A 13,871-nucleotide genomic window follows, 5' to 3' on the forward strand; every position below is an offset into this window, starting at 1 on the left:
GTAACGACACGACAAATCTCTGCACTGTGCTTTCTTTTAAATCAAATTAATTTCCTCGTTTGCATTTAAATATGAACGACATTAAGACTATATTTGTAACTTTTACCTTCTATGAGCAGAGGACTTCAGTAAATAGTTTCTTTCTGTATCATTTTAACTGTTGCTCAGGTATGTTTGTTTATGTTATTATTTATCATATGTATCTATTTTGACGAGTCGATCTTTGCCTGTTTGTGCATTTATAAGCAAGTCTTATTTGTGTATGACGAAGTATTTTAATCTGTGGTTTCTTTACACTGCTATGCACATTTTGGATGGAATTATGACGGCGGCTATAAACTATCATGGAAACTGTGATTATGAATAACACTGCAAGGATGTGAGCATGTGACGGCTATTCTAATTTCTTTGTTTTGTTATATATATATATATATATATATATATATATTTTTAAAAAATCGACCTCGCATGCGTCTGAGGGAACCTGTCAACTGTGAAATGAATAATGAAAAGCGATGCCTGCTCACCATCTGTTGTTTAGTCTCTTGTGTTACATAACACAGAGGAATCAGAAGCGGCGCTGCAACATGCGAGCTGGTTTTCATCTGTTCCAGCGACGTTCCTCACAGCAGCGAGCCGGAGGACCCAGGGAGCGTTTGTGATAGACGACGTCTTCCTTTCTGTTGACTATGAAACCTGGTAGGTTCACGTTGACTGAGGATTAGAAATTGTGTAATTACGTGTGTGTCTGTTGTGTTGCTGGGACCGGCGACCTTCACCCATTCAAGTCACGGCGGATTCACCTGAGGTCACATGGTGGCGCTCATGAGGCTCCAAAATGGCCGCCAAATCACCTGGCAGATTGTAAACACAAAGAAAACATTGATTTAAAAAATACTTAAAATTTTTTTCTTTTTTTTATCAGTGTAGTAGTAGGGCTGGGTAAAAGCGTATCAACTCGTCTCCATGGCAACACACACGGTGGCGATAACATTCCAGGGGGAACCCATAAACATTCAATCACTTGCAAACTTGAGATTTTTGAGGATCAAATTAAAATTTTGACGTATGCAATGAAATCCACGACTTATTGCAAATTTCCAAAAAGAAATTGTTAATAAAATGAACAATAACGTGGCGACTAAACTAAACTAAACTAAACATCAGATGACGTTTGGAAACAGCCATCAAACAAAAAACCAAAACCTTAAATTAAGAAACAAATGAGGTGATTCTTCCTAATTTTGTAGATAATAGATTGTTACCTCTGTTGAAACTAAATAATGATTAACAGACATAATATATATATAAAACTTCAACAAAGAATAACAACTTTAACTTGGAGCTAGTTTATATGTTGCTTCAGTGAGCTGTGGATGATCTCATGTCTCAACAGGAAGGAAGGTTCATATCATACATAGATTTCGAATGACTAAAAAAAGTTTGCGGAATAGGTAACTTATGTAGCTTTTATCTAACTAAACAAATTATTTAAATATTAATAAAAATGAATGAAATTAAATTAAATTACAGTAATCATTGTCAATCAGCAGGTTCAGTTAAAAGAACAAACAGAAGAGGTTTTAATTAATACTTAATAATGAGGAATAGAAAGAGATCCTGTGGGTTTCACAACAATGTATATCAACGAACTGCACTAAAAAGTCCAGTAATAGATCACGAGATGTAATATAACCACACCACCACCAGGACAATACTAAAAATTAAAATTAATGTTGAATTAGATTTAAAAATATTATGAATTAAAAAAAAATTTTTAGAAATGGGGAATGGCGATAGATAAAAGAGCAATGAGGAACATGTTTAGAGTTAAAATATAATCTGCCAACAACACGTTTGTTAATAAGGAGTACATGGATACATCCCTGATAACAGCATAATGTTTAAAGTCAGTGTTGCTCTGGTGGTCAATCACCAATAGACATGTATTGAACTGTTCATTCTGATGTGAGATGTTGCAGGTGCACCAGAAGGTGAAACAAATAAATGATCCCTGCTTCTTCTTTACTTCCTCTCTGGTCAGTGTTTGTTTTTCCAGCGACAACGCCCCCACACGAGCAGCTAGTCCTACTTAACTCTAATATTATGTCGTAGTAAAGGTCAGTGAGCGTTCAGGCTTACACTCATGTTATTATGTCATATATTGTAATTGGCCCTTCTATTGTATATTCAAATTATTGTTTAACAATCACTATTGTTTGGTAAATGTAGTACTGGTTAGTTTTCACTGTGTAGTCAATAGCAATCAATTCAATGTCAGATTGACAATAAATGTACATGAACCATACATTTTCTAAACAAAGCAGAGACATCTGTTTGTAGTGTAAGGTTACAAAAGTAACATATATATAATGGTCACTCAAACAGAAAAGTAGATTACATGGAGTAAAATAACAAGAGGTTGAATTGGGACTCTAACACAGTGTTTGGTTTGTGTTTTTGTTTAATAAAAGTAAGTAATTTCGTGTTCAGGGGACATTTTGGGCAGTTGCTGCAGCCCTCCACAACAGAGGGGGCGCTACACTCTCATTTCAGGCTCTGTAACACGTCTGCAGTCCACACAAGGGAGAAAGAGCACAATAAAACCTCTGCTGGAGCTCAAGTGTGGAAACAGAAACTTCTTCAGTCAGGTACATTTCTCCAGCCACTGTCGTGCCGTGCCGTGCCGTGCCGTGCTACTCTGATGAATGCGCTTGTTGAAACATGTACAGTTCTGCCATTTCCAAGCTCAACCTCAACTTTTTGGATTTACAACGAACTCTCGCCCTCTCGAAGTGCACTGGTGTTTCGGATCAACTGGTGTCCTTGCTAACTGGTGACCGGCTGCCTTCAGCGCCTCTTGAACAGCAGCAGTTAAAACAAAACTTGGCGAACCGCTGTTTAGCCACATTTACAGTAAAATTTTAAATGTATCGTTTTTTTCGGAGCCTCTGTGAACAAACGTGTCAGATTGTGACTGTCACTCAACTGCACGCGCTCAAGTTGGAGTTCCTTAAACGTCACTGAGGGGGGCGGGGCTGTAACCCAGGCGACCACAGGTAGTGAATGATTAGTGTAGTGAAGAACCCTGAAAACAGCTGGAAACATCAGGCCCGTGGGGCAAAACCGGCCAGTAGGAGGCGCCAACCTGCAAAACCACAAGACATTTCACTGCATTTTGCACCAGACGGCTTCATTAAAATTAGCTTCATGTTGAGATTTTTGGTCGTAATTGTTAAAATAAGTGTTAAAATAACTAAAACGAGATCACGTGGGGATCGATTCACTTCAATATTTAACCTCAGTTTTTGAAAACTTTTTTTTTTCGTTTAAAAAAAGCTTTTTCTCAAATGTCTTTTATGATTTCACTGCAAAAATTCCTTCGAAAAAAATATACTAAAACAAGAGAATTAATACTTTAAAATAAGCAAAATTATCTGCCAGCAGAACAAGAAAATTTTACTTGACAAGATTTTCAAAAATAAGAAAATAATTCTAGCCCCATATGACCCAGCGTCTTGAAAATACAAATTTTTTTGGACTCAAAACAAGTATTATTTTCATGTGTCATTATGATTCAAATGTTAAAATAAGAAGATTGGGCTTATGAAATGCTAGTTCAGTGGTCAGTCACCTTAAAATGAGAACAATGCTTGTTTTAAGCCAAACAGTACTTATAACTAGTTTTTAATACTCCACACCAAGACCATTCTAGCTAATAAGAAAATAAAGTAATAATCATCTTAAAACTAGTATAATAATTAGAGCGGACAATTTTGTTTTAAGCAAAAATGACAGTCAAAAACAAGTAATTTTTCACTTAATTTAAGAAATTATATTTTACTTTTTGCAGTGTTCGTTTTGAAATGACAATTCTCCACTGTTATTTACTTACTTTTTAAATTTTTTAATCTTTTTTTTTTCTTCCTTGTAGCACTTTGAGGTTACTTAACTGTATGTTGTGCTCTAAATAAAACCTTTTATTATTAAAAGAAGACATCAAAATCAGAAAATCTAATGTGTGTGATTATTTATATATGTTGATATAGGTCTTATTGTGTCCCGTCCAGATGGAGATGGAGATGCAGCTGCCGCCTCACGAGGGCGCCGTGCTCTCCGTGGTGGACATGCACACGGGCGGGGAGCCTCTGCGGATCGTCCTCGGCGGCTACCCGCCGGTCGGCGGCGACAACCTGCTCGCCAAGCGCCGCTACGTGCGGGAACATCTGGACCGCCTGCGGACGGCGCTGATGCTGGAGCCGCGGGGCCACGGCGACATGTACGGCGCCCTGGTGGTGGACAGCGAGCTGCCGGACGCCGACCTGGCGGTGCTGTTCATGCACAACGAGGGCTACAGCACCATGTGCGGCCACGCCGTCATCGCGCTGGGACGCTTCGCCGTGGACTACGGGCTGGTGAGGGAGCCGCGCTCGCCGGAGACGCCGGTGAACATCCACTGCCCGTGCGGCCTGGTGAGGGCGTTCGTGGAGTACTCGGCGGGGAAGACGGGCGGGGTGCGGTTCCTCAGCGTGCCGGCGTTCGCCTTCGCCACAGGTAGGAGACGGATCATCAGGGGAAGTTTGCGTTCGCGTTTTGAAACCGACTTGGCTTCCCGCCAGACGTGACGGTGACGGCGGAGGGCTTCGGCGAGGTGACGGTGGACATCAGCTACGGCGGGGCGTTCTACGCCTTCGTGAACGCTCAGAGGTTCGGCCTGGACGTGAGCAAATCCAGGACCCGGGATTTAGTGGACGCTGCCACGGCCGTGACCAACGCCGTCAAATCTCAGGTCGGTCCACATCCAAAGAAACACGTTTAAAAAAAAAAACCGTTTTATTTGAATTAATTCGCCGATTTCTCCATCAGGTGAAGTTGCATCATCCGACCAGCGAGGATCTGGCCTTCCTGTACGGCACCATCCTCACCGACGGCCGTGACGCCTACTCGCCCGAACCCACGGCCAACGTCTGCGTGTTCGCCGAGGCTCAGGTATGTGTCTTGTCAACGGTCCCACGGGGAACAAATGGTCCGCGGCGTGGAGGTTCTGAAACTGTGGCCTGTTCCCAGGTGGACCGCAGCCCCACCGGCTCCGGCGTCACCGCCAGGGTGGCGCTTCAGCATCACAAAGGTCAAATCCAGCTGCACCAGAGCCGGACGTTTCAGAGCGGAGCCACGGGATCGCAGTTCAGGGGCAAAGCCGTCGAGGTGTGTGGGGGGAGGGGTCCAGAAGGGGTGCTTTCTCCAACGACGCGATGAGGCGAAGTGTTAAAAGGAGGTTGTTTTTTTTTGTTTCGCCTCTCCCCAGGAGACGACCTGCGGAGAGTTCAAGGCGGTGGTGGTGGAAGTGGCGGGCAGAGCGTTCTACACCGGGGCGTCGCGCTTCGTGCAGGAGCCCGACGACGAGCTGACGCACGGCTTCCTGCTGAAGTGAGCTTCCTTTAAGCCGCCCCGCGAAGAAAACGCACCTGAAAAGGTTATTACTTTGGGCTAATTAAAGGTCAGAGGTCCGACAGCATTTCATTTCAAAGTGTATTTCCTGATATCATGGCCGTTTCTGGGTCCGTTCACGCCTCCTGCTGGCCACTCTGGGGTGAAAAGAAACTTCCAGTGTTTCAGATGAAGTGGTTTCCCTGTTAACTGGTGTCCTGACAGAGGGAGCTGTCCTGATTAACAACATTTACTAGAAAGTTTTCAAGCGGTGCGCCTTCTTTCAGTTTTATTCTGGCAGCAGCGATGGACATCGAAGGAAGTCGGTCACCATTTAACAGGGAAGCCAGTTAATCCAAAACACCGGTACAATTCGCTAATGTTTACGGTGGAAGACTCGTATTTTAAACTGACATGGGAGTGTAACTTCTCTTATCTAAACAAGTATTCCACACTGAAAATCACTTGCAGAGATTTAAATTTTTTTTTAGACATGATGAAAAAAACCCTAAAACAATAAAATAAATGTTATATTAAAAGCAATGAGTTTGTCATTTTTTAAGAAAAAAAAGATTTGTATTCTTTAGGTTCATCCTTTAGGACCAAGTTGAACCTTTACTGACCACTAGATGGCGCCACAAGCCTGATCACCGTTGAAGGGACCGAACAGAAATATCCTTTTTATCTTAAAAATCCTCTCAATTACTGCACACAGAAGGACGAGCTGACGAACAAGGAAACACCCGGAAGCTGTTTTCTCCCATTTATTCTCATCAGGTCATCGTACAATGGAAGGCAGTATTTAAATTATAAAAGTTTGAGGGGTTTGCTCACAGCGGGTGGCTTCACACGGAAACTCAACCGCTTCCAAATGAGTTTACGTTTATTTCTATTGTGGTGTGAAGCCAGCCGGTGTGCAGGAAGCAGAAAGAGTTCATCAGTTCAAACAATAACAAGAAGGAAGGGGGGGGGGGGGGGGGTGGGGGGGGGACGGGGGGGGCTGTATTGGTTGTAATGGCATTCAGCGTAGTGATGATAAATTCCTATGTGCATGTGGAAGAAGCACGCACCCTTATATACATGGATATATGTAATCTATGACATCAGTGTTCACACCAGCCCAGGCCCTGGAGACCCCCCCCCCACCCCCCCCCACACACATTTAAATTCAACAGTTAAGGCCAGCTCTTAACAGGAAACTGTTCAGATGAACCAGACGGTGGTCGGATATAGAAATGCTGCGCATCAATAAAGAAGGATAGAAAAAAAAAAAGAAGGAAAGAAAGGAAGAAGAATTGCTTCTGTACTGCCGTCGCCTGCAGTTAAAAAAAAAGCCACGTCTGCTCAGCGTCTCGTCCTGGAGGAGTTCAGGTTCAGTCTCTCCCGCCTACAAAAACCAAAATCTGTCCGTACAAAATGGCCGCCGCTCGCCGCGTTCCTGTTCGGGGGTTCGGGGTTTCTCGCTCTGCATAGATTGGGATGCCGCCGCTGTTTCATCTTACCCATTTTCTTTTGGCTCCTCCTCCCGTTTCTTTTATCAAAATGAGAGGCGTCGTGCTGCGATGATGCGAGGCCGCGTTGTGTCTTGAAGCCCGGGGCGGCGGCGGGGGGAAGGGGGAGGAGGGGTGGGCGACCCGGCAGGGAGAACGGCGCGGTTGGGCTCAGAAGTTGAGCTTGGTGACGGGCCGCTCCCTGCCGCCGTCCGTGCCCTGGTTGTTGAGGCGCTTGCGGTTGCGCTTCATCTTGGACAGGTCCTTGTCGAAGACCTCGCCGGACCGCAGCGCCGACACCAGGTCGTCGAACTCGCCGCCGTCGTCCTCGCCGTTGGCCTTGGCCTTGCGCGCCCGCCGCTCTCGCTCCCGCTGCTCCTTCAGCTGGAGGCGCACAAAACCACAAACGCGACTTGACTCACGAAGCACAAAGTTTCTGTGGCGCAACAAACTCGTCAAAACGACAGAAATCCAAAAGATATTTGGGGACTTTTTTTTTTTAGGGGCTTTTTTTAAGCCATTTGATGAAAAAAAGTTGAACTAAACACAAATATTTCATGTCATATCTACATTTTTTTCCACATTTGATACCTTGATCGGTTCTATGGTGTGTTGATCTATCTATCTATCTATCTATCTATCTATCTATCTATCTATCTATCTATCTATCTATCTATCTATCCATCCATCAATAATGCATTTAATTTGTAAGGCCCTTAACATTTACACATCTCAAAGTGCTCCATGTGAAGATTTCAAAATAAAAGCATAAGAAGAAACTAATCAGTAGATACGGTCAGATGAAAGCAGGCAGCTTAAGGAAAGTGAACCAAAGACAGTAAAATGATCAAAGGAACCTCATAAGACACAACATGTGAAGCACAGTTTGTTTTATTCTGTATTATTCTTCACTCGGTTTTATTCCCAGTCTTTCCCCTCTGAGGAGAAACAGTTTGTGTTCTCTGTGTCTCCCTTGGTACTTTCTCTCTGACCGATTCCTCTCTCTTTGCCTCGCCACCATCTTTTTCTCATTCCGTGTCTCGCAGACACTTTTAAATATTTTCTTCGAAATTTATTTATTTATGGGTTTTTTTCCCACAATTTGATTTACTGAAATGTCACAGGGGTACAGTTTGACTGGCCTGTGCTCATTTCTTTTTCTTTCTTCTTTGCTAAAGGTAAGTGAATTTCCAAATGTAAATGAATTCCAGTGTTATAAAGCGACTGTTTCGACCTGGTAAGACGTTATTCCCGATCCGACCCGATAGAAGCGCAGCGTCACAAGAGTTTGTGGGTCGGCCGGCGTACCTGAGCTTCCATCTTGGCCCGCCGCTCCTCCTCCTCCTTGCGTTTGCGCAGGTTCTCGTTCTCCTGCTGCGCCTCCACGAACGACTGCAGGAACTGGTCGAAGATGCCGAAGAACTCGTCGGGCTGCATCTTGCCGGCTTCCTCCCCGAAGTGCTTGACCGCCCGGAGGAACTGCGAGGAGGAGGAGGAGGGGGGAGACACACACACACACCGGATCACGCTCACAGTACTGTGTTTCACTCTGACTGTTTTACTGGCGACTCGTTATGTCGCCGCTCTTTGAAACCGGAGCGCGGCTCCATCCTTTGAAGGCCTCGGGTCTGACCGGTCTGAGGCCGGAGCTCCAAATGAAGGCAGCGAGAGGAACCAGATGTGAGATCACGCTGTGAACCCGGGCCTTCAGGAGGCCACATCTGGGACGCCGACCGTGACATTTCAAGGTGACGCTTTGTGGGATCTAAACCAAAGCTGCCTGACTCCTCAGGGCCGGCAGGTTCTCTGCTCCCGAGTCCAGACGGTCGCTGTGAACACTCGCAGGGTGAACTGCGGCACGGCGTCAATGATTCACAGGGACTAATGGCCGCCATGTGACCGGCGGTCAAAGTAGAACGCAGCGTGGGGCGAAAAACACACCCAACATTAAAAGAAAAGAAAAAAAAAAAAAAGAAACTCCTGAAGGAAGGAAGACATAAATCTAGTGTCTGAGTGTCAAACTGGCTCCTGGAGGGGAGAACTTTTTTTTAATGGAGCACAAGATGTTAATCTGAGGCATCTGCTCACTTCTGACTTCATAAAAGTGAGGAAACTCTCCGGTCCTGTGGAGACAAACACGCTGGTTTGTCAGAGGTGGTGCACGGTTCTGCTCCTTCACCTTAATAATTTAAAGACATGATGGAAGTCGCTCCACTCTTCCCTCCACTGCGCGTTGAGCTTTAACCAATTTGTTTCTTAACATATATGAGAAAACTCTAATTACTGCTTCCTCTCTTTGAAGACTGTGTGACACCGTTTTATCGCTTGCACAGCGTATATTGTTTGCAGGGCCTCTTCACTCCCGCTGTTAGTTTTCCTTGCGGAGCTGACAGACGGGGGTCAATCAGGCGTGTGGGGACTCGGCGTGCTTCTTACCAGCTCCTTGGCCTCGGTGAGCGAGTCCTCCACGTCGGAGAAGCTGAAGCTGGCCACCGTGATGAACTGGCTCACCACCGAGACAAACTTGTCCCCCAGCTCCTGGGGACGCTTCTTCTGGTACTCCAGCTCCTACCGGGAGAGAGAGAGAGAGAGAGAGAGAGAGAGAGAGAGAGAGAGAGAGAGAGAGAGAGAGAGAGTGAGAGAGTGAGTTTGAGGAAGAGACACACTAAAGAATGAAACCATGAGGGGAGGATGAAAAAACGTGGCGACTCACGCTCTCCACGCTCTTCAGGCCGCTCCGCAGGTTGCCGATATCTTTCTCCATCTCGGTCATGCTGCAGAGGAAACGTGAAGTTCAGTGTGTAGAGGGGAATAAAAACAATAAAAAACCCATTAATTCTGATAAAGACGACGTTTGACGGTGATTCCCAACATGGGTTGAAAGGTTTCTATGAGTGGAGTCAAACATAAAGCCTTGTGGGTCGCAACCGGCCTGCAGGAGCCATGTTGTAGGGGGAGTTTGTAAAAAACACCCATAATGCAACAGGTTTTTTTGGACATTTCACTGTATTTTGCACCGAAATGTTTCATTAAAATTGGCTTTATGCCGAGATTATCGTAATTTTCCAGAGTAATCTGTGAAAATAGAGACATTTTCATCAGGTATTCTCTGCGACACAACAAATAAAAGCTTAAAAAGTTTACATTTAAAGGTTAATAGGTCAGTATTTTACTTGTCAGGCACCACTGGAGATGAAGCTGTTGCTGCATGTGGCTCCGAAAACTAAAAGAAGTTTGACACTGTCGCTTTAGAAGGAAGCAATTTTCCTTCGTGAAGCTTTGATCTCCTCAAATGTTGCTTTTGTTTTTGTTTTTTTAATAGAAAACTTGGATCCCAGTGGAGCGAGAGGCGTCTCTCCATCCTGCCAAGCCCTCCCGGTGGTAGGTCGGCGGCTGCACAGCCTCACTCACTTGACTTTGGCCGCCTCGGAGATGCTGCGCAGGTCCTCCTGGAACATCAGGACTTTGGGGTACTTCTTCTCCAGGATGGTGATCAGGTAGTGCAGCAGGGTGATGTTTCTGCAACGGCGGGAGCAAACGTGTGAAGCGTGCAACGTCCCGTGCTCATGATTCACATTTTCCACCCTCCAGATGTGACACGTTTACGAGTTCAGTGGCTGGTTTTTTTTTCTCTCTCTGCTGCTGCCTGAACAAAAAAAATGTACGTACTTGTCGATGCTGGATTTGGTGTCGGCGATCTTGTTGAGCGAGGACACCTTGAAGCCGTAGGCGTTGCCCCTCTGACCCTTGTTCATGTAGTTCCCGAAGGCCAGCACCACCTCCAGCAGCTGCTTCAGGCTCTTGCTGTGGAGAATCTCCTTTGACGCCTTGGCCAGCGCTGCGACGCAAAGAGACGTGACAGGACGATATGTATTCGTAAAAATAAATAAACCGCTCTGGAAGAGGCTCGAGAGCTTTGAAACATTCCCCACCTTCGACTTTGGGTTTGATCTCCGCTATCCTCTCCGCAAACTTCTTTTTGAAGTACAGAGCCTGAAGCCTCTGCTGGTAGTGGTTTATCCTGGACAGAGGGTGACGAGTCTGAGCCAGATATCCACAGAAACACTTCAAAGTAATCGATTACAAACAGGACGATCTATCAATTCCAGTGGAAGGCTGCGACGCGGACAAGGGAGCGTAAACATTGAGACGGGACTCCGTTAACGACGCATATAAAAGTTTCAGTTTGTGGTAATGAAGCTTATTTTTGGCCGAGATTCGGGCCTATAAAGCACAGAGTCTGTAGCTAATAAATACCACAGTGACATCTGTCGTCCAGAGACGAAACAGTGGAAAACTACAAGAGGTCATTAAAAACGGAACAAAAGCATTTATAGAATTGAGCCTCGAACTCGTCGCTTTATCGTCAAGACGACGGGAAAGTGGCACTTTCCTTCAGTTTCTGGGGCGAAAACATTTCCTTTGTTCGCCTCCATCTGACAAGACTTCTGTTTACAAAACTCCAAGTACTCTGATTACATTACTGCCCGTGTTGATTCCCAAACACGAGTCACACAGACGTCTATTGTTCCCTGCTAAGTAGAAACCTGTGTGTCACTGATTTCATCTGCTCCGGGAGGAAACCAACGCTGAGCGAGCAGAACTGCAGGGAGGGAGGGAGAGGGGGTGTGTGTGTGTGTGTGTGTGTGTGTGTGTGTGTGTGTGTGTGTGTACCTGCTCATCTCATAGAGGAAGCGGTCAGGTTTGGCCATTCGGTCCAGCTCGTGTTTGTGCTCCTCCAGCAGATCCACGTCGCTCTTCTCCGGAACGAACTTCAGCAACTGACGAGGCGGGAAACAAAAGCACTTCAAACAATTTCCGCGCGGGACCAATGAAGTATTTCTACTCTATTCTAACGTATACAACACGTATTCCATCCGCCCGTGTTTGTTTGATGCACGCTGGGTGTAGCGAGCGTCAGGTAACGTGGCGTCGGCCCCTCGGTGAAGGTAAACCAACGTGTCGGACACGCCGGTACTAAACTGTTGTCGTCAATCTATCGGCTGAGAGCACGTCCAATCCCGAGGTGCAGAACTAATCATGAGTATAAAATATGCAGTACCTGCTCCAGCATGTCTTTGGGAAGGTCCTCCTGTTCGTCCATGGTGAGAATGGCTCTCTTCATCTCCTCGTTTGAAAGCTTCAGTCTGCGGCGCAGAACATCGGGTTCACATTAGAGATGCGCCGAGAACTCTTTTATTTAAAAAAAAAAAAAGCTTTTTGCTACTTGCCTATAAGGAGTACTGCTTACGAGTACTAAATAAATCTCATAAAGCCCAACTTAAACTCCATATAGTGCATCACATAATAATCTCCGCACAGAATCGGCCCGTTGATGACACAAGACGGTGTACTTTATTGTGAAGGGGAACTGGATCTTACCGCGACAGCAGGATGTTGCAGTTCTGAGCTCGGCGGCCGTCGATGACCGACAGCTCCTTGACCTTTTTGGAGGTCAGCGTGTCTTCTTCCTCCTTCTGTTCGGGGGTTTGACCGAGACGGCAAAAAAAAAAAAAACACATTACTTTTTTTTCCCCCCAACCGTCGTTCACGTAAAAAACAAACACACAACGATGAAAAGTGACGGAAACACAACTCCAAAGGCTTCGACAGGCGTCACTCACATTTAATCACACCCGTCAGTGCTGGATTACACAGACACACACGTTTAAACGCCACCGGGGACACAGACCAACACCCACAACATTCAGGAACGACTATGAATGCACTCACCTGTCTGCTGCTATTGATCATTAAGAAGTCCTAAAACGCAGGCGAGAAGCGGGGAAGATGTAAAAAAGCAACCGTTAGATTGAGTCAAGCAGTTACGTGATTGCAGCCAATAAAGGAGCAGACAAGACGGCAAACGACTCGGAGCGGGTTCAGTGATGAGGTGAGCTGGCCGCCGTGCACGCGAGACCTCCGTCTACCGGGCGGATGCCGTTTTCGCCGCGTGCGACTCAAAACCCGGTTCCACCGAGTCCGCGACGCGTTTTCCTCGGTCTGTTAATGTCATAAGTGTTACACTGTGTGTATTAAACATGCCAAAAAAAAAAATAAAAAATAAAAAAAGAATCCCTGTTGAGTTGTATGAGTTGGACAAAAAGACAAAAAAAAGAAAAGCAAGCTGTCGACAAGTCAGGCTTTTGGAAAGGACATGCTCGTGTCTTTGTGCGCGGCGCTCGGGATGACGTCTTGTAAACGGCATTAATTGCAAACTGAAGCCCCGAGAAGGATTTAGCTGACTGTGCAGTTCACACATGCACTTTCAATCACGTCGGACAGAATGTTCAGAACCACAAAAAAAAAGACAATCAGATGCAGGAAGGTTTTTTTTTTTTTTACAACGAACCATGTAAGAAACTAGCAGCTCGAGTCTCTTCTGATGTCAGACGGACTTGTACGGCTGATAAAACTGACCGGACTTCTCTGCTAAACGACTCAGAAGTTTAAAAAAAAACCGAGTCCAGAAACGAAGGTCTGGACGGGAAGATTTGGCGAGCGAGAGAAGGACGGTACCTGCTGCCTCTGATAGGCGGAGAACGTCTTCTCGATGTCCTCCAGGTCCAGGATTTTAAAAACCTTGGCGTCGTCCACGTCCATCCACACGGTGCCTTCCAGCTTGTTCTGCACGCAGGAGACACATACGTTTCATGTTTCCTTTTCAATTCCATTCTAAACAAGTGTAAACGTTTCTGATCTGAAAAAGAAGAAAGGAGTCATTCTCTCCCATCTATTAGTAAAGATACACTCAACACAACCTATTTGTTAATTCTGTACAATCAATATTTCATAGATGAAAGCAATTCTCTGAAGAAATATCTCAGCTTTGATCTGATTTTTCCCACAGGAAGTTGCTTTTTCCATGATATATCACTTTATTCCAACCATCTCATGTTGTAACCTTCTTCCCTCTCACAAGCAATGTTCTCTTTAAATATTAGTCTGTACATT

General features: G+C 45.4%; 2 protein-coding genes across 4 annotated transcripts in view; one reads left to right on the top strand and one right to left on the bottom strand.

Moving 5' to 3' along the window:
- Window positions 1–2,584: 2,584 nt before the first annotated feature.
- Window positions 2,585–5,898, top strand: l3hypdh (trans-L-3-hydroxyproline dehydratase). Its single transcript, XM_080514390.1, has 6 exons — window positions 2,585–2,651; window positions 4,071–4,554; window positions 4,620–4,789; window positions 4,867–4,989; window positions 5,068–5,205; window positions 5,306–5,898. The coding sequence occupies exons 2-6, from the start codon at window positions 4,071–4,073 to the stop codon at window positions 5,429–5,431; spliced, it is 1,041 nt and encodes a 346-aa protein (XP_080370516.1). The 5' UTR covers window positions 2,585–2,651; the 3' UTR covers window positions 5,432–5,898.
- Window positions 5,899–6,177: 279 nt separating this feature from the next.
- The window catches only part of daam1b (dishevelled associated activator of morphogenesis 1b), a 47,799-nt gene continuing 40,105 nt past the window's right edge, over window positions 6,178–13,871 (bottom strand). For 2 of the 3 annotated variants that reach the window (XM_080513765.1, XM_080513766.1), the window contains exons 15-26: window positions 13,437–13,544; window positions 12,651–12,680; window positions 12,300–12,394; window positions 11,980–12,064; window positions 11,592–11,698; window positions 10,850–10,938; window positions 10,587–10,755; window positions 10,329–10,436; window positions 9,631–9,691; window positions 9,354–9,485; window positions 8,226–8,396; window positions 6,178–7,301 (exon numbers count right to left, since the gene is read on the bottom strand). In XM_080513765.1, the coding sequence (XP_080369891.1) occupies window positions 7,089–7,301; window positions 8,226–8,396; window positions 9,354–9,485; window positions 9,631–9,691; window positions 10,329–10,436; window positions 10,587–10,755; window positions 10,850–10,938; window positions 11,592–11,698; window positions 11,980–12,064; window positions 12,300–12,394; window positions 12,651–12,680; window positions 13,437–13,544 (1,368 nt within the window). In that variant the 3' untranslated portion in view covers window positions 6,178–7,088. The remainder of the gene's footprint in view (window positions 7,302–8,225; window positions 8,397–9,353; window positions 9,486–9,630; window positions 9,692–10,328; window positions 10,437–10,586; window positions 10,756–10,849; window positions 10,939–11,591; window positions 11,699–11,979; window positions 12,065–12,299; window positions 12,395–12,650; window positions 12,681–13,436; window positions 13,545–13,871) is intronic. The other variant, XM_080513767.1, reaches the window with a different exon arrangement.

This window comes from Blennius ocellaris (assembly GCF_963422515.1).
Source record: "Blennius ocellaris genome assembly, chromosome: 18".
Taxonomy (NCBI): domain Eukaryota; kingdom Metazoa; phylum Chordata; class Actinopteri; order Blenniiformes; family Blenniidae; genus Blennius; species Blennius ocellaris.

Excerpts from the sequence above, each read along its gene's own strand:
- l3hypdh (XM_080514390.1), top strand. The coding sequence starts at position 4,071 with ATGGAGATGGAGATGCAGCTGCCGCCTCACGAGGGCGCCGTGCTCTCC. Across the intron at positions 4,790-4,866 it reads CCAACGCCGTCAAATCTCAG|GTGAAGTTGCATCATCCGAC; the intron begins GTCGGTCCACAT and ends TTTCTCCATCAG. Across the intron at positions 4,990-5,067 it reads GCGTGTTCGCCGAGGCTCAG|GTGGACCGCAGCCCCACCGG; the intron begins GTATGTGTCTTG and ends GCCTGTTCCCAG.